This window comes from Calonectris borealis, chromosome 11, assembly GCF_964195595.1.
Source record: "Calonectris borealis chromosome 11, bCalBor7.hap1.2, whole genome shotgun sequence".
Lineage (NCBI taxonomy): Eukaryota > Metazoa > Chordata > Aves > Procellariiformes > Procellariidae > Calonectris > Calonectris borealis.
The window spans coordinates 20,934,583-20,961,064 of record NC_134322.1 but is presented as its reverse complement, the minus strand read 5'-3'; the positions used below and the strand labels follow the sequence as shown (position 1 = coordinate 20,961,064).

General features: G+C 37.8%; 1 protein-coding gene across 5 annotated transcripts in view; it reads left to right on the top strand.

Annotated features, from left to right (window-relative positions):
• The window catches only part of SCAPER (S-phase cyclin A associated protein in the ER), a 170,794-nt gene that overhangs the window by 124,576 nt on the left and 19,736 nt on the right, over positions 1-26,482 (top strand). For all 5 annotated transcript variants that reach the window (XM_075160430.1, XM_075160429.1, XM_075160428.1 and 2 more), the window contains exons 26-29: positions 6,520-6,749; positions 10,571-10,726; positions 21,035-21,272; positions 24,365-24,514. In XM_075160430.1, coding sequence (XP_075016531.1) covers positions 6,520-6,749; positions 10,571-10,726; positions 21,035-21,272; positions 24,365-24,514 — 774 coding nt within the window. The remainder of the gene's footprint in view (positions 1-6,519; positions 6,750-10,570; positions 10,727-21,034; positions 21,273-24,364; positions 24,515-26,482) is intronic.

Below are 26,482 nucleotides of genomic sequence, written 5' to 3'. Positions count from 1 at the left end.
GTCTCCTGATTTCAGTGGTTAATGGATCAAACCTTCCTGCCTACGTTCACAGAAGTTGTGTGCTCGTGTTGTGACTTCCATTTATCTACAGACTGCCAGCTCTGCTCTTCTTTGTCTCCTGTACCTAGAAGCTAGTTGTGAAATAATGAAAACTTTTCTAATTATATATTTTGGAAGGTTTCACATTGAGAGAAGCAAATAATTACATGGAGCTGTAAGCATGTAAGGATAGTTTTTTATTTTGCTTTTTTTTTTCCTAGTCAAGTGACAGCTGTCGTGTACGTTTCCATGAAGATATCTGAAAAAGCCATACATAAACCATACATATCTGTGCCTGCGTTTGTAAATAATTTTATCTGTTTAGTAAACAGATTGGAGGGGTTTGGGTTTTTTTGGTTATCTGTCCTTTTATGATTTCACGATAAGAAAAGCATGACAGTTTGTTTTCTAACTACATGTTCTCAGATAGATCAAAGAGAAATTTCAAAAAGCTTTTGAGAATAACAAGCTGGACTGGACAAAACCACCTTGTCCAGTAAAAATTCTTAGAAGATTTTGTTCATTCATTCAGATCTTTCCCATCACAGCATACCTGCTGTTACCAGTTAAAGCGTAATGCAAATCAATTCTCATTAAGAATTAGAAATGGAGACATTTTTGTTGTTATATTTTCTTGTTCACAGAAATATGCAAAATTACATGGATTCTTTCTTGCTTCATTTTCGAATTACATACTAATAGAATTGCAGATGACTAGCTTGAGGTAGTCACTGCTATGCACTTCACTTAATCATGTGCATTTTTGCTAATATCCTGCACATGCAATAAAATTTTTAGATCATTTTTCTTTCTGTTTAAGATTAATTGCTAAAGGCTAGAATCAGATTATTTTTATTCCTTTAAGTAGGTAATTTCATGTAAACATGCAACATACAGGCTTGATTTTAGAATCGAAAAGCAGAAAAAAAAAAAAAGTCTTGCCAGTCTCTCTCCAGCAGTCTGACTTGCCAGAGTTGGTTGCCATTTATAGCTCTGGTTGAAATTTTGAAAATCCCAAACTGGATCAGTATGATTTTTTTTTAAGGCAATCTTTAAATGCATAATATCTGAAAATTCTAAATAAAACATCATCAGTGAGCATAAAAACATGTGAAATGAACATTGCAATGTAAATAGAGATCAAACAAATGTAGAGATCAAAAGTGAGTTGCTCATTACATTTTTCTTCTCCGAAATACAGTGCTTAAATCTGGGCTGTATTGTAGGCAAATGGCTTATGAAATTTTACTCGTGAAGTGCAATCGCTTTCATTAGGTCTGGCTATCTAGTCACAGTGAAGAAAATTTTCTCCACCATTTCTTCACTGGAATGTGCTGCCATTTAATTTGGGTGCTTCAAAATATATATGCATCCTATCCCAGTTGCTAGTTTCTTAACCATTTGTGGTCAGTTTTTGAATCTTCTGTACCGCAACAAGGACGGCAGCTTCATTTTCTTTGCACTATGTTTGCAGATTATGACAAGAATTGTAAAATCACAGGCACGTCCATGCTTCTCAACTGTTCTGGTCCATTTTGAAATTACATTCTGCGTCGGCAGTGTTCAGCTGTTGTGGCACTGACGCTACTTCTAGCCCCTAATAACAAGACCGTGCGGGCAGTTTCTACGTTCCAGATCACTAAGAGCTCTAAAAAACCTGCTCTCCCTCTGGTTTTGGTTCTAGTTGGAGACCTGAGGACCAGCACCTAGAGGTATCAAGGCTGGCAAGTGTGAGATGTCAGCTCTGTGGATGGGGTCATTTCTAATGCAATTCAGTCAGTGTTGGCAACGTGAAAAAGCACAAAAACTTCATATCTTTTTCTTTCTTTTTAATAATGTAACTTCGAAAAGACCAAAAACTTATATTTTGTTCAAAACATATGTTTTGCTTCGGTAGGAAGCCAGAGTGTTAATCCTGTAGTAAAACTTTAAAATAGGGTTAGGGTAAGAGAAATAATGACATAATAAAGTATTTAGGGGTAGGGAATTTAAAAAGTGAAACCTTCATCTGCACCATCTTAAGCCCATAGACTTCCCGGGCCATTTCTATTTCTTTAGTTCACTACTTACTGCATAGAAAGTCTGACATTCTATAGATGCTGTTTTGAAAGTACACATTTGCTGGAGTGTTTTTGAGGCAAGCCCAATGACTTACATGTGCAAAAAGCACAAAATCACCACTGTTAATGGGAGAAGAATACAACATAAGTGACAAAATGAACAGAAATTGGGTGCTTCAAAAGGTTTGAAGACTTTCCATTTAGGTTTAGCAGCTCCATATTTAAAATTCTTCATGGCTGTGAAGGATTATGCTTTTTATGAGACAAATGAAAACATAAATGCGTTTTCAGCGTCAGAGCTCTGCGTTGCTAACTGGAAACTGTATTTTCTTTTTTTGTTAGCATAAAAAAAAAGTGCTCTGATATGCAGAGCTACTTTTGATGACATGAGTCAGAATGGACTCATTTTCAGCTATACTAAATCTGTGCCTAAGTGCTTTACTGGATTGGGGCCATATTGTTCAGCATCTTGCAGGGTAAGTCCTAGACGTTGGGCAGAGCTGAGGAGCTTATGGCAGCTCTGCACAAGCAAGGGAATCCCGACACGAGGGGAATTCTCTGCTGAGTGGCTTAACAGTTGTATGGAGACTGTACCAGAGCTGAGAATCTGGTCATCAGAGCGTTCTGCTTCAAGAACTGATTTAAAGAAAGTAGGAGTCTCGATTAGGCCCAGCGTAGGCAGTCATCATAAATGCTAAAATAGCGTTGAGATGTTGGATGTGTCAAATAATTGAACAATAGTTACATTTTTCCTGATTTTCCTTGGTGTTTTAAAAATGTTTTATACCAATTACTTGACAAATCAGTTTAAGCATGTAATCGTACCTGTAGATTTGTGTCAGTTAAACTGCTAAATCTATTAAACCTCAGAAATAAAAATGTGGAATCTTTTAACATTTGCTCATCCAAAGCCCATGTTCAACAAACACATTTTCTCTGAATCTCGTTAATTCCTTGTGTAATCAACACAAAGAAACCAGAGCTTGAAAGCTTTCATAATTACACTATTAAATCTTCAGATTTCCTACCCCTTGCTTGATATAATAATCAACAAGCGAAGTAATACATCACTTTTGCAAGCACCCCAATTAATTTTGAACATAAATCTCAACACAGTTTCACACTATCCCATTAATTACTTCTTCGGTAAAAGAATTGATCTTTCATCACTCATTTGAGTTTGTATAAATGGAAAATATGAAAGATAGGAATTAAGTTCAAATCTACCCATTTTCGGTAAAACAATAATTCCTTCTATTTCCTCTTTGACGTACATGATATAAAAACCACATTTCTTCTCACTTTATATTAACACACACACACACTTTCCCCAAAAATCAAATGTGAAAAATCAGCTCTGCAATAAATGATTGTATTAAAAGTGCCAGATCTATTTATTTTACAACTTAGGAAGAACAGTTTCATATTAAAGCATGAACTTGTGTAGCTAAGGGCTATATACTTAGAAAATGTAGTTCTCCTATGTACATTCAGCTAGAACACAAAAATAGACATTATCTGTTTATAGCACTGTTCAGTACAGCAAATGGAAGGCTCTACTGCAAAATATTATTAAATCTTTTAAGAAGTAAGTTATATATAATTTTTTATCTTAGTTGAAAAAGCAGTGAGTAGCATTTGTTAGCAATTTTTAAAACTTGGTGTTCCTAGTAGAAAGTCGCCACATGCAAATTGATTTATACATTTCAAAGCTTAATCCATCTGTTTCAGTAGGCAATTAGAATCATTGGGCATGAATTACTTCAGTCAACAGAAGTTACCGGACCAACATAATATTATTTTTCCTATTGAACTTGAATAAGCAGCTAAAGACTTCTCACTTGCTCACTTGGCTCGTCACCAGAAACAGACTATTACAATGAGTTTTAAGTACCAACACAAGGCTCAGAGCTAATGAATAATAAAGAAATGCGCATGTTGTTCTTTGTCACCAAGTGTTACCAAATCCCTCCTGATACCTATACAGGGAGGAACGATTTTCTGCGACCTCACTTGCGTACACCAAGTGTAAATGATTTTAACCTGGAATGAAAATAAAATTTCAGCCAACGTTGATCACTAATTACAGTGTTGAAAGCCTCAAGCTGTATCATAAAAGTGCCTGCGCAGAGGTCTGTTGGTACGTGGGGTCCAGCAGCGTTAAGCGCAGTGAATGTACCTGGGAGCCCCGTGTCCTGATTGACGTATCTGTGCTGCCAATATTCTGCCTGTAAAACTGCAGGACTTCCACACACACTTCACTTTCTGCCCTATTATGATCAAACAGTATTTCAGCTGGTTTAAATTACCTTGGACTGCAGAAATGAAAAAATAAAATAGAATTTAAAAAAAAAAAAATTTATACTCTCCATGAGGATTTCCTTCCAGATCTGTATCCTGCATATAGATTTGTCTTCAGATTTATGTGTTATACATCTGAACTTCACTGCCTTTTTTGGGAGTGGGCTCTAGTTTAATGATTTAGAAAAATTGGATTCTGTTCCTCTGAGGTCTGTTCAGAAAGAACTGCATGTTGTGCTTCTGACATGATTGACAAGTGACTGACATCTGATGGACAAGTGCAGATCCATCAGATGGTGATGTTTTATATTGAGATGTTCAGACCTTATTGATGGGATATGTTTTTCCTGCTGTCCTTAATAGTTAAAATATGAAGGTATCCATAAAAGTGCTCAGACTTTCTCCATGCCTAATTTGAGATTTGTGGGTGGAAAGCATTTCCCATTGCATCTTTTAGAACTGTATTATTCATGTTGTCCTTTACGATGTTGCAGTGTGTCAGGTTGTGCCCTAGAATTAGTTCCTTAGTTGTTTTTTGGGTTTGTTTGGGGGGCTGGATTCTTCTCATCAGATTTGGTCAGGATAGGGTTTTTTTAACTCACTCCCTCCCTCCCTAGCAGAAATTTCTATTTCAGCTGCCTTTCATTTTTTACAAAATCAGGACGCTCTTCGTTTTTGTAGACTTTGGAGGATTTAGCAGTTCTCTTTCTTTTTGAAAAAAAGATGAATAAAAGAAATGTGAATCAAAGAAAGATTTGGACCCTTGCCTTAAGAGGGTCTTCTTGCCTTTGAGGAGTACTTAGCTCTTTGAAATACTTAGCTACTTTGGGTTAGCTTTAGTAGTAAACTGCTTGACTGAGAAGTTCTGACACTTCCTAGGAAAAGAGAATTCTCTCGCAGGCTTTTTCAGGTGTGAAGGGGAACCACTGTAATTCATCTGTCTCGATTCAGAGAAGGTTTTGCCCTTTCGCTGGCTTAAGACAGTTGTGTACCCTCTTTATGTACTTCAGCAGGTAATATAATTTGTTCTGAATTCGGTTATGCAGAAGCTCAGCAGCACAACTGAATACCTCCCTGTAGATTGGAAAAATTTTGTATTTCCCAGCATCCTTTGCTGGTGTTACCGGATGGCACCTGCTGTGGCCTTCCCGTGGGTTGTCTATATCTACTGCTCAGACACTTCGGTATGCTCTTTCCTAAGGACAAACTAGTACTGTTCCAGATACAATTAATTTTTTTTTCTTAGTTATGGTTTGAGTTTTATTGCAATCAATCTCGCTGTTTTGGTAAAAATTTCTGTAATTTTTAAACAGTAAAATTCCACATGAAATACTTTGGAAGGATGCTTACTTCAGGATAATATTTCTGTAATTGTTAAGTTGGTTTTTTCCTGTGAAGGAGAAAGTGCATCGAGGATTAGATCTCATTGCAAAGATCATTCCTATTGCCTGCAAAGTGTATTGTCTTTTTCTGTGACGAGCCACGATTCTAGCGGTTGTGTCACAAGAACTTTTGCTTTCAAAATATTCACTTTTATAGAGATGTTTGTTTAGGACTCAAACTGTTGAGTAGTCTTCTTGACGGTACATTGTGTTTTTCCAAAGCCAAGTAGGGGATTACCATACAACAATAAATGCTGTTCCTTCCACAGAAAATAGCTATCTTTCCTCTGTATTACTGAACACTTCGTGTATCCTAGACATTTAATATGTCTTCGAGGTAACCCAATGTAGTAGTCAAAATGAGCCACCTCAGTAGTTTGTTTATTCGCAGTCAAGTTTAAAAAAAAAAATTTTCCTTTGCTAGTGACTCATAAAAAATCCTGTGTATGCATAAGAACACCAGTCATACTAATGAAATACTCTGCTGCTCTGAGGCTTCCTTCAGTTCTCATACACTAAACTCTGTTTTGACTTGATGTATTCTGTTTCAGCTTATATTATCTGCAGAAGACCTTTTCTTGTACCTGAAATACTTTAATGTCCATTAGCATTGCTAGAATATGTTACTTTATTATTATTTTTGGTGTACTCATATGCAACTTTCTAAGTGTTTATCTACAAACTTTGATTATTTTTACTGAACTCTGGTGTTTTTTTCTTTTTTCCTCTTTATTTAGGTTAGTGTTCCAGAGGACCATAATGCCACTTCAGGCAGAAGTGCAAATAAGCAGGTATTTGAAGGTTTAACAACAGGACTTCTGAGGATAACTGCTGTGATTTTTAGATGTCTAATCTCCAGCTTCCCAGATGGAAACAGCCACTCTACTGCACTGAAGATATTACAGGAAGTGAAAAGTAAATCCTCTCAAGTGGAAGCCTTCAACAGCAGAGTCCAAGACCTGATCAGGTTAAAAAAAAATAATGAAACTTCTCTAAACCTTCTTTACTACAGAGAAAGAAAATTGCAATGATTTAAGACAGGAACAAGCTGCTTTAACTCTTAACTGAGTAAGAGTAGTTTGTGTAGTCAAGAAGACTATTGAAATGCTATATTCTCAAACAAAAATGTTCTTCAAAAAACAGCAGAGACAGAAATACAGAAAACCAAGTGTCTTTTAATTTTGGACTTGTTTTTTGTGTCCTTTCCGTCAGTTTCTTCTCCTAATTACCTAGGAGTCAGCTTCCGTATTTTCATTATTTTTTCTCAATTCTCTATGCCAACTGTGTATGCCCACGCATTGCCTGCGTGGTCCTGCATATCATACACACATTCATATAAGCTTTCCATAAAATATGTATTTCCTATTATAAAGGTTACCCAATAATTCCTATAATCTGATTTCAACTTTTATAACGTAGCTGTATTTTAATAGCTATTTTCTTTCCCAAAATTTCAATCAAAATAACTTAGTGAGTTTTAACAGTAGAGTAAAAGACAATACATTGTTTTGCTTGTTTTTACTTGAAACACTCTAATTCTTTGGTAAAAACTTGAACCTGAATATATTAGTATATATATAATGAATAGATAATTTATATTTTATATATAAAACTAATATATATGCAACAATATATTAAACTTGCTAAAAGTATGTAGTTTCACTAGTAAATTATATAAATAGTCATCAATACATCTTCAGCCCTCTGAAGAAATGAAATTCTGCTTATATGCTACTGAAAATGTGTCACAGCGAGCATCTTCAGACTTTTCAAGGTCTGGTATGATGCTGATGGATACAAAAAAGACAGCTGGAGGAGGAAAGCAAAACAAATAGTTGTCATAGGTACTAGTGACCTCTAAAACTTCATTGTTCTCATGTAACCCGCCTTCTCCCCAAACAGGTTTTGAAAGAGTGTGAAATTTCAGGATGTTGTATTCTCCGCATTTATGAATGGGAGGGTGGGAGGTCTGCTTATTGATATTTGTGCTGAACAGACATCTGACACTGACTGGGCCAAGCACAGGCATACCCTTAAGATAAGAAGATACATGAGAATCCAACTAGGTCCCTTACCTGAGGCACTTCAGGGGATCTGGTTATAAATGGAGAATGAAAGGCAAGATGACAAGGTAATAGCGCAATTAGGAAAAAAAGAGAGAGGGCATTTTAAACTAGTCAAAACCAGACAAATTCTATTATTAATGAGAATCTTTCACCTCCAGGGTGTTGTATTATATGTCCTGTGGAGTTGATTAAATGAGAGTTTTAGGAAGAAAGAGGAAAGTTGAAATAAAAATATTTTTTTTCTATTTGGGACAACTAGACCTGATGCATACATAGTAATTATTTACACACTGTCCAGGTATCAAAAGGGTAGCCAAATTGTTGGAACTATGCTACCATAGGTAAAAAGGTAAAAAGACTCAGAGATGGAGGGAATAGATTAGAGCGCTTTGACATTCCACTTGTCTTGTATGCTCGATTCTTCAAGGAAAGGAGTGCTTCATGCATCTTCTCATTGTCTCCGGTTGCCATTAAAGAATAGTCCCAGTAGACTGAAAACTCTCATCCATTTCTTCCCTGCCGAAAGAGCAGTCGCTTTGTATCCAGGTGTGGGTGTAAAGGAAGGGGGACAATGAACACGTTTTGCAGGTGTCAGTCAGACTGCAGAGATGTTCCTGGGGAAAAAGGAAGAGAATATTGATGAGAACGGTTGTGCCTTTTTATGAGTAATCATCTATCAGTGTTAGCTGTATTTTATTTAGTTCTTCCGCTCCCCTCCAATTTCACAGAGAGGTTTCTAGCACTCAGCATTTCTCTGTGACTGTGATGTATCTAATACCCAGCTCTGTTCCTGGAATTATTCTGCTAGTATGGGAGAGCTTGCTTATCACCTGTATGATCAGGTGGATTGCTTAGATCAAAATCTGCGAGAAACCTAATGCTGGTAACTTTTCATGTTGCTAAATAGAACGGACAAGTCAAACTTCCCTGAGCAATGAGTGTGCAATCAATAACCTTCGTGTGTCTTAAAGTGTTTTTAACTGCAATACTTCAGCAGCTTTAAAAATCTTTCATTCTGCAGTCAGACTTCTTGCTTTATATTCAGTGTATTTTTATTTTTAATTACTTTCATTGCTTCCAAAAGCTTGTGTCAGCAGGGTAAACTTTGGCAGAAAGTCTAGCTTCTAGGCCTGAAGGGAGATTAGTCTTCGAGCAACAACACAGTGGAGATGTTTTTTCCCTAATCTTAAAAGTCCGTGGTTTTTCGATATCAGACTGTAAGATATGTGAGGGAATAGTTATTTTTAATAAATACTGGTACAGCTCCTGGGATAAGCATTGTCTAATCAGTATTATTTATTTAGTAGAATCATTATTATTTAATAACGTTCCATACTTCATCAAGTCAGGGTGGTCTTGACATTATGGAACCATATAGCCAATGGTGTTCCCATCTCAAGGAGCTTACGTTCAAAGAGGCAATCTCTAACAAGTGGACTTGACAAGCAAGTAGACAAAACAGCTGGTGGTAGGATGGAGTAGTACTAATAACAGGATGGTTTAGTATAGACTATCAGTGTAAAAACAGTGAATCCGTTGATGGTGTCTGACAGCAATTGGTTCCCCATGTCTGTTAAGTCAGGTGGAGGCACAGGATATAACAGCAGTTCTTCTGATTTTGACCAGAAGTTTCTCCCACTTGATAAGAGTGGAGGAAAGTACAAAGAAAATTAGAGGGTAAAGAGAATAAGGAGGTGATTGCAGCGGGATATTTGTCTCCACAAAGGAAGTTGATGTCGCATAGGTCAGCAGAATGAACAGTTGGGGTGAAGTAAAGTCTGAGAAGCTGAATGTTTGTGGTAGAAAAAGGGAAGTACGTGAAGTTAGTTGATATCAGCAAAGTGACATGGAAAAAAAATCTGTGTGCACAGTTTAAGTGGAGTTGATAATGATCGAAGTATGAGAGAACCTGGTGTGGACAGAGAGATCCTGGTACAGGGACAAACAGCTGAATTCTTGGCGTAGGTTTCCAAGCTATTAGAAATTCAAAGAAAAAACTTCAGCAGTAGTGATCTGATGATCTGCAATGATGATCTGATCTATTCTGATAATAAAAAAGAAAGAGGAGTTTTCAGTTTTAAAAAAAAGTCACTAGCATGGTTTTCTCTGCATTGAATTTTGGTTGAGCTCCTGAGGAGGCTTTCTGATCCTGATCCTTCTATACTGATGGTAGAAGGTTGTTACCTGCATGTTCTATTAGTGTCTTAACTGTTGGATATATTTTAAAAAGGAAAAAAACCCAACAACTGGGCAGTAGTTGTTATGATACACGTATTGCAATAAAATGTTATCTGGGTAACATCATTGTCTCCTTGAATTAGTGTGTTCTACAAAGTTTATCTCCTCATGCTAAAAAGAAATTGTGCTGTTGCAGAGCTATCAAGATTATTATAAATCATTTAACTATGGCAAAATTCCATTGTCCTTCTAGGAGTATGGTAAAATAAACATTTACACTCATCTTTCTTGTAGAGTATAATACAAATTATCCTACAACAGACAGATGTCTTAACAAAAACTACTGATAGTTACAGAGAGCCAGATCTGAAGTTATTGTAATTTGAATTGTTTTATTGAACCCTTTTAGAAAGAGTATTTAAGTAATCACAACCGGCATTTTGCATGGTTTGATAGTAGAGAAGCAGAAATTACTTCCTTTGCAAAGTTTACCAAAACTGGCATGGGACTTTTTTTTTTAATACAACCTTTCCTCTGTTTCTAGTTACGTGGTGAACATAGGCTTGATCGACAAGCTGTGTTGCTGTTTCCTCTCCGTTCAAGGCCCGGTTGATGAGAATCCCAAAATAGCAACTTTTCTACAAAATGCCATAGCAGTGTTGCATGGAATATGTCAACTATGTTTTGCTGTCAATGGAAGGTAGGTGCACTTGATCTGTCATCTCTACATATGTTCATCAGGCGGCAGCTGTTGTAACCCTGAGCATTCTGACGAGGCTGTTAAACAGAACTGTTCTTAGTCACACAGTAATAACCAGTAAGGAAACAGTGCCGGAAATTCACTCTGCTCACCCTTTCACCATTGAGCTGTAGTTAGTTACCTGGACCGAGTCTTGATTCTTCCAAGTCATTTATCAGAATTGCAAACTTTATCTCCTTCACTTATCATTACAGAGAGGGTTTTATCACTACTAATTTTAAGTGTCCAGTCCTGAGGACTTCAAGAGGTATTTTATTATCAGCTAAAATCAACTCTTAATTGATTTGTCTCTAGAGCAGCCTAATTCTTTAAGATACCAGTGTCAGTAAGGGAATTATATTTTCTGTAAAGAAAAGCATTACTAGATTTGTCAGGGAATTTTCCAATGCAAAATGTTTGTTATCGTAACCTAACCAGAGTTGTGGGGAGTGAGCATGAGATATGTGTCTGCCAGCAAATCTGGACTTCAGTAATCTACAGTGTAGGACAGCCGTACACTGTGAGAGTCAAAATTTCAGAGCTTCAGGGTGCACGTACCAGAACCTACCCCCGTTAGACTGTTACATATTTCAGGAAAAGACAAAGCTGACAGAACTTTACAATGAATTCCTGAAGGGGAAAATGATGCTAGGGTTGAAATACTAGAGTTAATAAAACATAAAATATGAAACAAAGCTGCAGGTAAGAGCTGTTGCTGGTAACTCAGCGACCACAGGCACATGGAAAAAGAACTGCAAGAAATATGAGCCCAAAGAGACCATCCCAACTTACTGAAATTTCCCTTTCTCAAAGCTGCCAACTTGGCATTTTACATTCCAGGACAGCGCTGCCAAAAGTCAAATGCATAGCAAAAAAAAAAAAAAAAAAAAAAAAAAAAATCACCCTTCTCTTAGTGGAATAATAGTTCTAGTGTAATATAATGAGGGGGTAATATAATATTTGCAATTTCTGAAGCAGGTAATATAATATTTGCAATTTCTGAAGCAGGCGCATGCTTCACCCAAATAATAGAGATCTTTGCACCCCAAAATAATACAGCACTGTGCAAGTACTTCTTCCAAGAACATCTGTGCTTTGTAGCAGAATAATAATTTTGGAGGGTTGAGCATTCACAGTTACACCAAGATCTTACTACTTGCATATAACAGCAACGCTTTTAATTTTATCCAAAAGTGCTGGTTGTTCTCGATTTCCAGGTTGGATTGTTCATTTGAGCATGAAAAGAAATGAGAAGCATGAACTTGGAGATTTCAAAACTGTTGTCTTTCACTTTTAGATCAAAAGCTTTGGTGTAACTGATTACAAGGGCAGTTTAAATTAAATGTCTTTCATCACCTGAGCCCACTCTCATTTAAGAAGTGAATGCAGAGTGTAATTCTGTCGCATTACAGAAGTCCTTAGTATTCAAGGTGATTTAAATGGAAAAAGGTATTGCCAAACACAGATTAAGGTGGCAGAAACAGAGCTCAAATTTATTGAATTCTTAAATATGTCACAATACAGTAATACATGTTGTGTGATACATGATCTGCAGCACAAAAGGCAGCCTCTCTTTGTGAGAAATACAGATGCCTCTTTCATTCGTGGTAAATAGTAGTAGGAGGCAATGCAGCCTATTCAGTCAGAATCTGGCATTTCTCATTCTCCAACTCAGTTGATACATGCTTGAGCACCAAACAAACATGCCGTATTACACTCCTCTCTACATCAGAGTAACTAACCACTCTGATCATAAAACTTTTGAAGTTTTTACTGAGAGGAAAAAAGTCTAGTAAGTACTACCAGTGCTCTGACACCGTAGCACGAAAAGAAGTTTTGCCAAAATAGTATCAGGCTTTCACTGTTGTTGCAAGAGCAATTTTGAATTTTCTTTTGATGTATCTTCCTATATAGAATGTTTCCAGGTTGGGAACTTCTTTGTGCTCCTCAACGGTGATCGTAGGGGGCACAAAATTAATTTGTTTCTTCTGATAGAACTATTTCAGGCTGTTATTTGTCATATAAAAAGTTGTCATTCCATATTAAATGCATTAGAGTATTTTTATACAGTGCTCTTTATACCCTGTGCAGCTCTTAGCGTGCTGCGCCACTGCGTGGCATAGTGGGAAGCTGATAGGACAGTAGACGCTGGGTGGCTAACACACCGGGACCACCTCCGGGCTCTCAAACCATCCACGGTGCCTGCAACAACGAAATCCTTTATGAGCTAGGAACGGCCAAGCGCTGCGTGATCCTCCTCCTTTGCTTTCAGACACCACCAGGCTGTTAGGAACTTTACTGCAACTGTGATCTGCGTATCCCCAGAGGGCCAGAAGTTAAACACTCTAACTCAAGTTTTAAGCAATTAAAAGATCCTGTCCTGTGGGTAGAAAGTATCTTAGGCCATTTCTGGAGCTGTGATGTAGGAAGAGCTGTCAATCCAGACTTCCCTGTCTTCCTTACAAGAACATTTCATAAAACTCCCAAATTTAGCAGAATGTTTCTAAACCAAACTCTGAATTGATACCCAGTATTTATTTGGACAGTTACTTCATGGAAAACAATTTTATAGGCAGGGAAGAGACCTCAGTCAAGTACCTCCCTGCTCGTACCTCTACATCAGGCAGGATGTCACAACAATAATGGTTATTAGAGAGTAGCCTCAAACTGTATCATATATGTATCTCAGCATTAAGTATTAAATGAGGTCTATGGTTGATATCATGTAGATGATAAAATTTTAAGATCTAAACTCAGATACTTTTTTTGTTCCCAAGGTAGACTTAGGAAAAAGAAGTCCAAAATCATGGAGTTAGATACAATAAAGGAAAGCCTTGCTAATGTAGAAACATAAATTGGAGGATTCTCAATTTTAACATCATAAAAAGTTATTGAAATGAGGGAATCCATTCTGAACATATGTTATAAACATATCTTATTATAAGAGAGGGATTTTCTTTTCATTAATGGTCAACGTCTTTAAAAAGATTTAACTTTGATATTGATCTTACTTCTCAAATGATCATTTTTGGTACTGGCTAATAAATGCTAGATTGATTCTTTTAATTGAAATTTTGCTGTGAATGTAATAGCACATTTTCCAAACACTGTGTAATACTTATAAAAGATCATTTGTTGAAAACATTAATAACTTGTAACCCCATGTGAACCTTGTTTTGGTAATTTTTATACCCTCATCTGTTATACAGTGAGAATCAGTGAGGGTGACTTGAGACCTCCAACTGGCAGTCCCATTTTTCTTTTGTTGTGTTGTGTCCATTGCTAGTAATGGAGGTGAGAGCTCCTTTCTCCCTGATGAGTTAAAAAAAGAGAAGTGTATGAGAGCTGAAAATAGGGTATTGTCCCTTATTGTATATAGTGAGAAATCATAAAATGCAGCACGTCTGAATATTGAGCTCTCTGTTTGCTGAGCAAAAGGTGAACCTGACATTTGATACTTAGGCTTGAAAATTGTGGCCATGATAATGCTTAACTGTTTTTTGCTCACCATTAAGGGTAACAGTAGCCAGAATTGAAAACAGAGACATTTTTATTAACCTGAAATAAAGCAAAATATTAAAAAGACTTTATACAGAATAACAGTGGTGTACATAGCCATATAAATCTGTCTTGCAAGTTGTGTCCAATTCCAGATGTCCAGTAGCAATGTTCAGGATCATAGCCTTGTTTTCCAGAGTTTGTTACTGTAACTATGAGAGATATGAGGCCTATTTTGGGCCCTTGAGTCCTGAATACATATATGGAGCATGCTTGACTTGTAAACACAAGACAGAAAACAATGAGCAGGCATGGAATGCAAGGAGTGTTAACAAAAATATGGTCATGCTGCTCCAGCTCACCCTTCCCTAAAAGCAGGAGTGAAGACTAAGTAAGAAAATATATGGCAAGTCCTTCATCAGCATAGCAAGGTTCTTGCTTATGTTCCTGTCTTTTCCTGTACTGCCCAATGTTCATCAAATCTATATCCCTTTTTTCCCCTATATAGTCTCTGGAACTAAGATTTCTGTCCAAGAAGTTCAGTTGTTACTCTATGGAGGACTGTTGTTAATGCCTCATTTCGCTTGTGCCCATTAGTCTGAATGACGAAATTCATATTAACCGCAGAGTTAATGCAAACAGCAGGAGGAAACTCTCAGCAGTAGTGCAGTGTAAGGGTTAATCACTAAGGAAGAATGTTCTCCCCAAGAGCAGTACAGTGGACTAACAATAACACAGACACAAGGAGGGAACTGAGTTGTGCATAAGGAGAATATTGCTAATAATAGTCCCTCAAATCATGTAGCTTCTTGGGACATCAGCTTTTTCAAAATTTTGCTGTTTTCTTGATGTAAGAAATGTCTGCGCGCTCCCTCATTAATCTAGGAAAACAGAATGTCAGCAGTACAGTAGCTAAATTGTTACTGTTATATGTTATCTCAAACCAGTAGTAGAATACATATAAATCTGTGTCAACAGCTAATGAAGTTGTGGATTACAAGCTGCAGTGGTGGAAAGCTGCAGATATATAGGGTTTGATCCAGGAAAATAGTGACTGTCATGTCACAGATACGCAAGGAAGTAGGCTGGTCTGTTTTCAGTTTTATTACAGTAATTAAGATAATGTCTGTTTTGGCTGCTGGATGGCAAATCAGATGCAAGTCTGCCTGAATGCTGGTTGTGCTTCTCACCACTTCCAACGGACAGCAGATCCAGCAAGTACTGTAAACTAACTAAAACTTGTTCTTGAAATTACTAAAAGGTTTCAGGTCATCGCTTTTACACAGTACTGATTCCTAGCTTGACAGCGTGAATTACAACAAGGTCTGACAGGTGCTAAATACTTCTTTATACCTCTTGTATTATTATGTTGCCTCTTTATTTTGACATCTTTCTAAATAAAATAATTTAGAAGCAAGAAGTACAGATGATAGTTCTTAAATCCTAATAATAAAAAAACCCTGTTATTTTCTAAGCCGTTTGAAAACTCATGTTTCCATTTGGCTCCGTGTTTTTAATCAGGAGTATATATTTCAAATATACAAACATTATAATGTATACCCTTAGAGAGGCTTGTCTGCTTGTTAGCTTAGTCAGTTTTTAAAACAATATAGTTTCAGATATAAACAGTTTGCTTATATTGAAGCTTGGAGAAATTGTAGTTTTATACTCGTTCTGCAGAGTATGCTGTTTCTCATCAAGCTGTATTGAATTCCTGTTTTTAATAAATAGTGGTGTATTTTAAGCAATGAAGTACCACTGTTTAGTATCTTTCTTTCCTGCGATGGATATATCCACATTTTAAAAGTTTTAAACCTTTTTTGTAAGTCATAAACCCCATACCAATTCCTGAGACTCCTTGATGGCAGAAGCTGAAAATCATAATGGCAACCCATAATGAAAATCCCCTGCATTTCATTAAACTTGTCTTTTTAAGATCCTGCAGGCTGTTTGACCGTAATATAACTATTTGCCTGATATTCTGTGTTAAATATAGAGACCTGGTAAAGTTTGAAAGCCTATCTGTTTTCCCAGCTATGTAAGCCAATGTAAAAAATCTGGTAAGTCTTGCTTCCCTTCAGTGATTAATTGAAGGGGTTTTGTCCAAACTGACTGTTTTACTTTGGCAGCTGTTACAGAAACAGAGAGTAAACCTCTTTAAATAAGAGAATTAAAAGGAGATACATCCATAGGAATCTCCTCTCTTAACTTTAGTTACGTAAAACCTAGGTTTCTTGTATGACGTTGTCATCTTATGATATTAGGGTTGTTATGGGTTTTTACTTCAGTCTGTGTCCTGATGGTTATCACTGAATTTTCACTGGGCTTACCTTTGAGGTGGACTAAAAATCTGCTAGATGTATGAAATCCACTGTTGTACAGACTTGACCAAAGTCACTCAAAGCAGCACACGCAAAGGTTCGTGCTTTATTTTCCAACATCTCATATACATTTTTTTCCTACTTTAAAGCCCACAACCAGTATGAATAACATCTTTTACCTTTTCATTGTAAACATTTAGGCTTAAAGTGATTGTAACTGATGGTTAAAACCAACAGGAGCCAGTGCCCTGTTCATATACACATTAACTGTAATACAGGCAACATCAAAAAGAAATGTTTCTAACAGTTCCTTCAATCCACCAGACCTAGCAGACAGGGGTTTTTTTTTTAGTTTTGGTTTTTTTTTTTTTTTTAAAAACAGCTTTGTCCTGGGGTATAGCTTTAAAATTCCTGGTCTTTTCTGTGAAAAAAAAAAAATGCTTGCATTTTAAGTTATTTTACAATAGACTTTTTTATGTATATTTTGATTCATTTACTGCTCCAGAGCAGCACAAAATGGTAAAAGGATTTCATCCAGCAATGTAAGCTTTTTCATATGGAATTGTTTAAAAATAATGATGGAGTGAGAGTTGAGAGCAAGCTAACTTTAACCTTTGGTAAAATTGGTCAATCTTCTGATCGCATATAGTCACCGAAAATTCTGTGAGGTATCATATACAGTAATTAATTTGGGGTTATCGTTTGACCATGTGTGTTTTTTTCTGTTTTGTACTGTTGAAAAAGCTAAGATTGAAATTAAGAAATACTAGTTGGCAAAAGGAGCTGTGCTCTCATGTGACACTGTGGAAATAAACATTCTAGTTACTTGAGTGTAGTTAAGTGACGGTTAGCTCATTTTGGCTACTGCATACTGCAAAATAAATAATTGGACATCAGAAACTATTTTGAAGTGAGGAATACTATGGAGTCCACAGACACACAAAGGGAAGTTGTGGAAATGCACAGAGGTGGTCCCAGAGCTGCGTTCGCTCGCCCTCCTTTTGCAGCCATCCAGGTTCGTTCCTCGCTTGCCGCCAGGTTCACGTGCCAACACGACCTGAAGCTCTGCAGCAGGAATCCGTATAAATCCTGCACAGCTGGCAAGGCCAGGTGAGGCTCTCTGCTGACTCCATTCAAACACACTCACTTAAAGACCACAGAGCTTTCCAATTAAGATTTTGGGCATGGGTTCCAGGCGTAGGAAAAGGAAAGTAATGCCATAAACTGTTGTTTAGCGTAGCCCCACCCAAAACACACTTAGAGCGCTGGTGTTTTTCCCACTTTATTTATTCTTTATGGAGTATATGTTTGGATTGTTCTGAGTGTTAACAAACCGCAAGCTGACTGTGGTGGTTCTTTTGCAGCAGGTAAGTGGCGTCAAATCACAATTTTAATCATCTTTTTAATTTACTTCAGCTTGTCTTTCAAATGTTATTACATGTATTTTGAGAGAATCCTACGTCAGTGGCCTTCTGAAGCGCTGTCGCAGCTGGTTTTGTGGCACAGTTTCTTTAAGGACTGTTAGGAGTTCAGTTGGCTATCACAGTATTGAGCAAACACCCCATTTTTGGAACCTGTACAATAAACTCAGACACGTTCGTCTCCAGCTGACTTATCTCCAAATGACTGACCGCTAACTGGCAGAGTTGTGGTGGAGATCTGGTGGTGACCGGTGGTAATGGAGTCACCTGTGTAACAACACAGGTACTGGAAAACAGGCACAGCTACGTTGCTTTTGTTCTTACTGTGTGTCTTACCTGTTTGCGTCTTTCAAAGATTTGTGAAGTAATTATGCAGTCTCGTGTGGGTTTTTGTGCAGCATAGGTATGGCTGAAATAGGACCGGGACATTAATCCTTGAGGTAGCAGCAGAAGATGCTGTACTTAAAAGCTTTTTCAGTAACATCGAACATTCAGACTATAAAGAGAAAGAACTTGGAAAGAAATGGTAACCATAAATGCTAATTTCAGATAAGATCCTTCCTTACACGTGTGATGTAACGGATAAAAAGCAGAAGTGAGTCATCTGGGCAGGTGCTTTCTAAACATAAATATGTGAGTGGACAGTGATGGAAGCAGATGGGTGCCAGTACAGTAAGTTGTGTGCAGCCCAAATACTGTCCCTATCGTATTCACCTGGGCTCAGGGCAGGTACAGCTGTGAGACAACCGCTCGAAGGCTGTGAAATGGGTGCAGAGATACTTCATAGCCTGAGTGCTAAAATAACCTTCCTAAGCCTCCAGAACCTCCCCTCCTTCACCTGCAGCCTGTCTACCTGCTACCACCTGCTACCTCGCAGTAGCTGTGCACTCTGTGCCCACCCAGACGCTGAGCGGTCCCTGCTTGGGGGCACAACAGGAGTTTGCGGTATCAGAAGGACCTGGTCATCAGCCTTGCTCATGTTTTTAGTGCCCACTCACGCTACCTTACAGAATTGTATCCATAATAAAATGCATAATACTAGCTTTGAAGTTTGCTGTTATAACTGCGAAGGTGGTGTTTCACATAACTTGTTCTTTCTTCTCTTTCAATATTTAAGCTGTATTTGAGGTTAGCGCAGTACCAGGGCGTTCTGTGGGACGTGGAGGAAGCAGGTTCCTTATCCTGCTCTGCCTGTTTCTCTCTCTTTCTCTTTGGTTCAAGGAAGCAATAGTGTGCTGTTACAAGTAGAAATTCTTATTGATAGACATTGTTGTTGGGTGAAGTGGTGCTTTCTTACCTGCTTTTTTGCTTCACTAGAAAATGTGAAAATCACAGAACAAGATGATGATCAGAACCTGGTAGTTGCTGAATTCGTGGTTTAGTTGCTCCATTGAAGACAAGTGTCTGTGTCACAAAAAGCAGGATTAGTCAGCGTATCTGGGATCTGTGTTGGAAACTTCACTGGAGCAGAGCAGTGTGCATAACAGATTGGTGCAAGGTGCTCCCGATGCAGATACTGAAAAGATCATTTAGAGCTGTTCTAGTCAAGGAAAAGCTCCTTACTGGTTCTGGTCAACAGGAATATTCTGAGCCCTCTGACTGTCCAGTCGTTTCTGTATTCAACTGAGGTCTTCAAAGTTACAGATTGTTTTAGAAAGGGGTTCTTGTTTCCAATGCTTTCCCATTTCTTTTGCTTTTAGTTGTTATAAAAGGGAAAGATACCCTCATCTAATTAGTCCTTTTATAACATTTTCTCATATCACCTGTCATATTTTCCTTCAATTATTAAAAAAAAAAAAATCTTTGTAGTCTCTTTTGCTGTTGACACCTATTTCTTTTTTTTCTTTTTTTTTTTTTTTTTTAAAGATGGAAACATAGTAGATGAGGTAAAGACCAGATTTTGATGTACCATATTTTCAGTGTTACTGTTCACTGTATCTTAATATTTTAGTGTTTCCTTTGATTACCAATATAGACTAAATGTATTTCCATAATGAAGTTCAAGTGATTTACATGATGGGTTTGCATCAGAACGCAGAGTATATAAAACTTGTTGAATTATTTTGTGTGCTTTATTTTGTATTTGCCTGCCTTCTACACGTTGTTTGCCCTCCAGAGTAGTGACAATCTTAGTCTTCCTTAGTAGTGACTGTCCGGCATCATCCACTGGATGATTAATAATGTGACAAAACAGAAACAGTACAAATCATGGAGGGATTATGAAAGTTTGAATGTGAGAAGAGAAAGGGCATCCCGAGTTATTTGCCTGTCTGTCCTGATATCCTAGATAGCCAAAAACCTTCTCCATTATTTTACGTGCATACCCAAAAATACCAAAGAAACCTAGTTTCCATTTGCACAAGCTGTGCTGGTTTGTCTCGAGCATTTCATACTTATTTGTGCTTTGCTACTGTACAGTCTCCCATAACAACATCTGACTGAAATAAGTAGTAGTGTGTTTTAACTGCTCAGCCACTTCATTCTTAAATTCCTGCAGAACAATTTGATTAAGATCATCTGGTTCTGGTAACTTATTTTGCTACTTAGGTAGACAGTTTGTTCCAGTGCCTGCAGCACGTCACTGAGGCAGTGAGAGGCTCCAGGGAGTTCTCCCACCTCTGCTGGCTGCTGTTGCAAGAAAGAAAGATGGGTGGAGGCTACTGACCCGAGACAGAGCTTGCATGGAGCCCCTAAAGTGCCCCCAGGCTTCCGACTTTAGAGCTGTTGAATTTCTGCATGGTCTCGTGCTGGTATGGTGAACCCCTTTGGGGAGCAAAGACAGCAGTATTTGGAGAAAAATATTTAAAGATACAGCTGCACTGCAATTAAAGAGAGCATAAGACAGTGCCCAGATTATTGAAAGTATTTTCTGGAAATGTGGTTTCTTGACACATTAGGCATCAGGTTTTTTCCTTTTTAGCAGTTTACTGGTTTTCTGACATTTGGCTTATTAGAAGTACTGCATCCTGGGCAAGTGTTCTCACTGAGTGCTGGTCTTCTCCTCAGACGGCTTAATGTTTCTTTGACAGATCTTGGAACATATTTGACAATACACGTCAGGACCCCACAGGACTAACAGCAGCTCTTCAGTCTACGGATCTGGTTGGAGTCTTGCATATGCTGTACTGTGTTCTTTTCCACGGGACAATTTCAGATCCAAACACAGCAAGTCCTAAAGACAGCTATGCAGCGAACACAGTCCAGGTTGCCATTCAGAGTTTACGTTTCTTCAATAGTTTCGCTGTTCTTGATCTGCCTGCCTTTCAGGTAAAAGATGTTTTAAAACTTTTGCTTAGTGTGAAAATTTTAATTGTTGCATATACTCTTGGACTAAGTTTTGTCTTTGAGATCTTAGTTATTGGAAGAACTTTCACGATTAAATGTTTAGGGTTTTTTCATGCTTAAAATTGCTGATTATTGTTATTTCCATTGTATAGCTGTGGCAAATGAATTTAAGCAAAAAGTGAAAATTTGGACTATGCAAAATGCTGAATCCCATCCATTACTACTTCTATGCAAAAAACCTCACTTTTAGCATAGTACTTTTTATATTTAATAAGCCCCAAAAATGTAAAAAAAATCTTGGTCAAAGCATGAAATAACAATTTTTCTAATGCGAAAGGACTTGCTTATATTATAACCACAATTTACATTTTTCAGTGCTTTCAGTGGCCACTTGCATTAAGATTGTACAACTGAAACTGAAAATCACTTGATATCAAATTTTTTTTTATCCAAGTAAGATTTTATTGACCAAAAATTGGAAATTTAACTTTTCATAATTTTTTTTCACAAAAAAACCTCAAAGAGATCACATTTTGAGTCTTGAGAAGATAAGTCTTTTCTTCCTTCTTCTGTGAATAGATTTCTAGTGTAAGGGAATCATTTTGCCATACAAAGAAAATACAAATACTAAATACTAGTGTATGTCTAGATAAATTGGCAAAGCTGTTGTGTTGTTAATATAAAACACCTGTCAAAAAGCATCGCTTTGCACAACACGTTTAGCAGCATCGATCTTATATAATTCATCAGAATAGGTTTCTGTTTTGTTTAGTGTGTAATTCGTATGTAAGTTGTACCACACGCTCCATCTGAAATGCATTAAACTCAGCAAGAGCTTTGCATGAGTGAAGAATTTAGTATAAGGTATAAGTCTCCTTCAGTTCGTATTTCTTGACTTTGATTTTTAGTGCATTTAGTATCTCTGATAACAGCAACAAGCAATCTGCATGTAGCAACATTCATCTGTATAGATGCAGTTGCAGGATCCAGTCCCGTCAGGGTTTTTTTACAGGGCACAGAAACAATATATTTATTGGAGTTTCACGTAAAACAAGTCTTACACACACCATTAACTCCCATTTCTTCCTGTAAATCAAGGTGTATCGAAGTAGTTCTCTTCTACAGCTTGTTCTGTAGCTCTTTTTTGAGACTGAGGATGTTTATTTGTTGCTGTAGATATTGCAGGTATCTACCAGAGAGTAAAACTTGAATTGGGACAGTTACAGCTTATAGGGCGACTATCGCAAAGTGCAGCGGCTGAAGGGCTCTCCCACTGGTACCTCAAGAAACCACTATTGATTTTTAAAATGCAAGCTTCCACTTACACTGTCTGTATTTATCCCCCTACCAACTACCATTATATCTGAGTATTTGTAACAAACCATCAGCATTAATTCCCAAGTCCAGTGATCTGCATTAGTTTGTTCTACATAAAATGGCGCAAGGTAGTAATTATTGCATAAAGGGTGGTAGAAAACCAACCAGTGTGAATTATTTCGTTCAGTTCATCGATGCAGGGCTCCGCTCAGGAAGGGTCCGCCCAGCTGTCTTACTGAATTGTAAGCACAATGTTGTTTGTGATAGTCTCAGCAGCTATCCCTTTCGATGTATTAATGTGGTTTGTTTCTGTAATGTTAAAAAAATCAACATACACCTGAGGCAGTTTACTGTCCATTCTGACCTTGTGGACTGTGGCAGGCTAGCCGACAGCAGAAGGAAAAAACGTAGTTTATGTACTGTCTGATTATTATCTCTAAGGAATAGTTTTATCACGTAATAGTAGGACTATAGAATAGGTTTTTTTGATTAACAGAAGAGGTCTGGTATTCTAGAGTTTGTATTAGCACAGATGGCTCATGGCTATATATTTCATTTAATTTGACAGTCTAAACAATTGAAAGATGGTAGTGAGAAACAACGCAGGATCCTGAGCTGATATTAATTCTGGCTAAAAAGGAAGCATAGTTTCCTTGAAAAATTAGTTTAACTTTTATACACAAACTCAGGTGCCCTTTGACCTGTTGTTATCAGGGAAGGTTAAACCCCGAGTGCTAGGTCACAGCATGCGTGGACAGCAGTAATTAAATAAGGGTGGACCTGAGAGCGTGGTATTTACATGATGTAAAGCAGTAAATGGTGGCCGTATTGTGTGTTAAATTTTGAAAATATACTAACTTACCAGAACACTTGGGGTTCAAGATGGAACCACAGCTGAGTCTGTTTTAATTGTCAAGGATTACACTTTTGCTGGGTAGATTTGGAGTATGCTAAAACTAAACTATCCTACAGACTGGGGTTTATGTATATGTACTTAACACAGGCCACAAGGTATAAAATCAAGAAAACTCTCAAATGAAAGAGATTTTCTCACAGGCCTGCATTGCTGTTTCATTAGAGTCAGTAGACTGTCATGCTCATTCCTTGTGCTTTAGTTTTCCCCTTTGACCTTGTGTCGTTCTGTCTGTTTGACATGTTTATTAAATAGAGGCTGTGGGCTGCACAGATAAAATCTAATTCTGAATCTCCACGTTACAGCAATTTGCCTACTTTTAAAAAGCATCCCAAGAAGCTTTGCAGCTGAGTGTTCTCTCCTTTTGGATGTTTCTAACTTTTTTTAATGTTTGAAAAGTCATTATTTGTTATTAATCTTCGTATTCCATTCAGGGCCCAAGTTATTAATGAGAAATGCATTTTGCTTTTTTGCAGAAATGAGGATGGTTTGGTTTCTTTTGCTTATTACTAAGAAATATTATTAGCATTAAGTTTTCCTGGAACATGTAATGTATGTCAAATGAAATGGTGAACCTAATGCTACACTGAATGTCAGCTAATACAAATCCAATTTTTCCTGTGTCCCTTTAAAATTTGAATTTATTCTTATAGTCCAGTTGTAAATGATAAGTTACTGAAAGAAGAGAGCTGATTCTGTCCACCTTCAAAGTCATTGCAACAAAGAACATAGTCTATACTTTGCCAAAAAAAAAAAAAGGGGTGCAATCGATGTGTGTGTAGTTCACACAATTTCTATAACATACTGCTAGACTGTAATTTCTGTTTCTTGGCCTTTTTTTCAGTCTATTGTGGGTGCTGAAGGACTGTCCCTTGCATTCCGGCATATTATCAGCTCTCTGCTGTGGTACTGTTCCCAGCACACCTGTGAAGGATTGCTACACGAAGTCATTATTTGTGTGGGCTATTTTACTGTAAACAACACAGATAATCAGGTAAGGCAAATGGAAAATGGGATCAGAAGTTATCAAGTGCACATTTAGTCATGGATCCCTCAAGAAAACTAATCCCCTCAACATTGTTTTTGAAGCGCTTGGGATTCCTACGAGCACAAATATATGTGTTTGCAAAATAGAAGCTGAAGTTGCATGTTAACACAAAAACATTAATATTCTGTGGCCATAAGGAAACTCCGTGTTTTTACACAGGCAATGATGCTGACATTGCATTGATTTTAACTAGCCTTACTCGCTGCCAAGATATACTTAGCAACTGAGGTAACAATTCCAGGTTAACTTTATGTCAGCTTGATCAGATGGCTGTGGTACCCAAGTTAAGCCCTTTTAAAGCCAACTGAGCTAGTCTGCCATGAAGTCATGTCCTCAGATGCCAATGTAGCCATCTCCCTGGCAGCCAGAGTGCTCATTTAAGTTTGAGCCATTCTTTTTCTTGCATCTTTTTAGTAGTAAAACAAATACTCTGTGGAAATCCCCCTCTAGCTTCCTTCATTGTTGTCCACTATTGCCAGTGGACTCTCTGACCGCTCCTAGTAGTAAGAATAGCTTATAAAATAACCCAGACACAGAACTTCAAAACTATTGCAAGTACTTTAGTCTTAAAAGTCTCCCAGTTTCTTCAGCTTATACGTAGCCTCTCAGGGTGTATTGGGCAGGGCAGAAGTTGGCACTTGCTCTTTGGTTTTGAGTATGTGAATCTGACTCTGGATGTGTAGAAACTGCGTTATGGTGCCTACGTCTGTGGTATGATTCAGTTGCTATATTTTGTGAAGTTACTAATTTTGTTCTCTTTCTATACTTGTAAGACTTCGTTCCCATTTTGTTCAACTTTTGGGGTGGGGCTTCAGGATGAGGAGCTTAGTCCCCTCAGTTAAGCTGAAGAGCAGAAGAAAAGTGTTACGACTTGTCAGCAAAGGTTTAGAGAAAAACTGTCTGATAATGTTCTTACAGTTGTTGACTATAATTGGAACATTATAATATCTTAAAGCTGACAATATTGTCAGAAATAGTATATAATTATATAATGTAATTATATAGTAATGTTTCTGTGGCTTTGGCCACAGCTGGAGGGAGGATCCTGCAGCCTTCCTACCCTGTGCAATCAAATCCCACTCGGGGTCTGGAGCCGACTGTGGGCAACACTTTTTAATATGGTCTTTTTGAAAATGCATGTGATATTGCTGCCATTTTCTGATTCCCACTGCTACACAACCGGTCGTGCTGGCATCCAGAAGTGCCAGCAAACAATGTTGTCTTTTCTCTGCAGTTTAAAAATTTCTTTTCTGGCACACAAGTATAAACAGATGTGATTCATTGCACGGAGGACTTGCAACTATAAACGTGCCAGGAATAGCACAGAAGAGGGATTTCCTACCAGCGATGTCAGTTATAGTAGTCTGTAGGGCCTGTCGCTGTTTAGCGCTCGTGCCCTGGGGCGAGGGTCCGGCCGTGGCGAGCAGGCTGCGTGCCATGGCAGCAGCTGGCTATGGTGGCTGCCAGCAGACAGGCAAGAGACTTCAGCATGTGCAAAATGCGTTTGTCTGTGGGCATGCTTCCCAGCTGGGATTCTGCAGTGTCTTGGAGGCGTCAGCATGTGCACTCGGGGTTGAGGTCATGTGCCATCACTAATCTACCCCCGGACCGAGTTAATTTTCAAGATTAAAAGGTGGCTTCTGCAGCTCTGAGAGTCAAGTTTAGATCTTTGGCTAAACAACCGCGGTATGTTAGTACTTTTCATACACTAAAAGCAGTCTTTTACGGTGGTTTGCTTTGGTGGTATTATCTCAAGAGATGTCATGACGTGCTTAACTTTTTATTTCATTTCCGATATTCCTATTTGATAAGCTTTTAACTGAGGAAGTGGTATTTTGGTTTGGGTTTTTTTTTGTTTAAAAAAACATTTTGAAAAACTGAAGGATTGCTCACTCAGGTACTTGCAAAATGCAG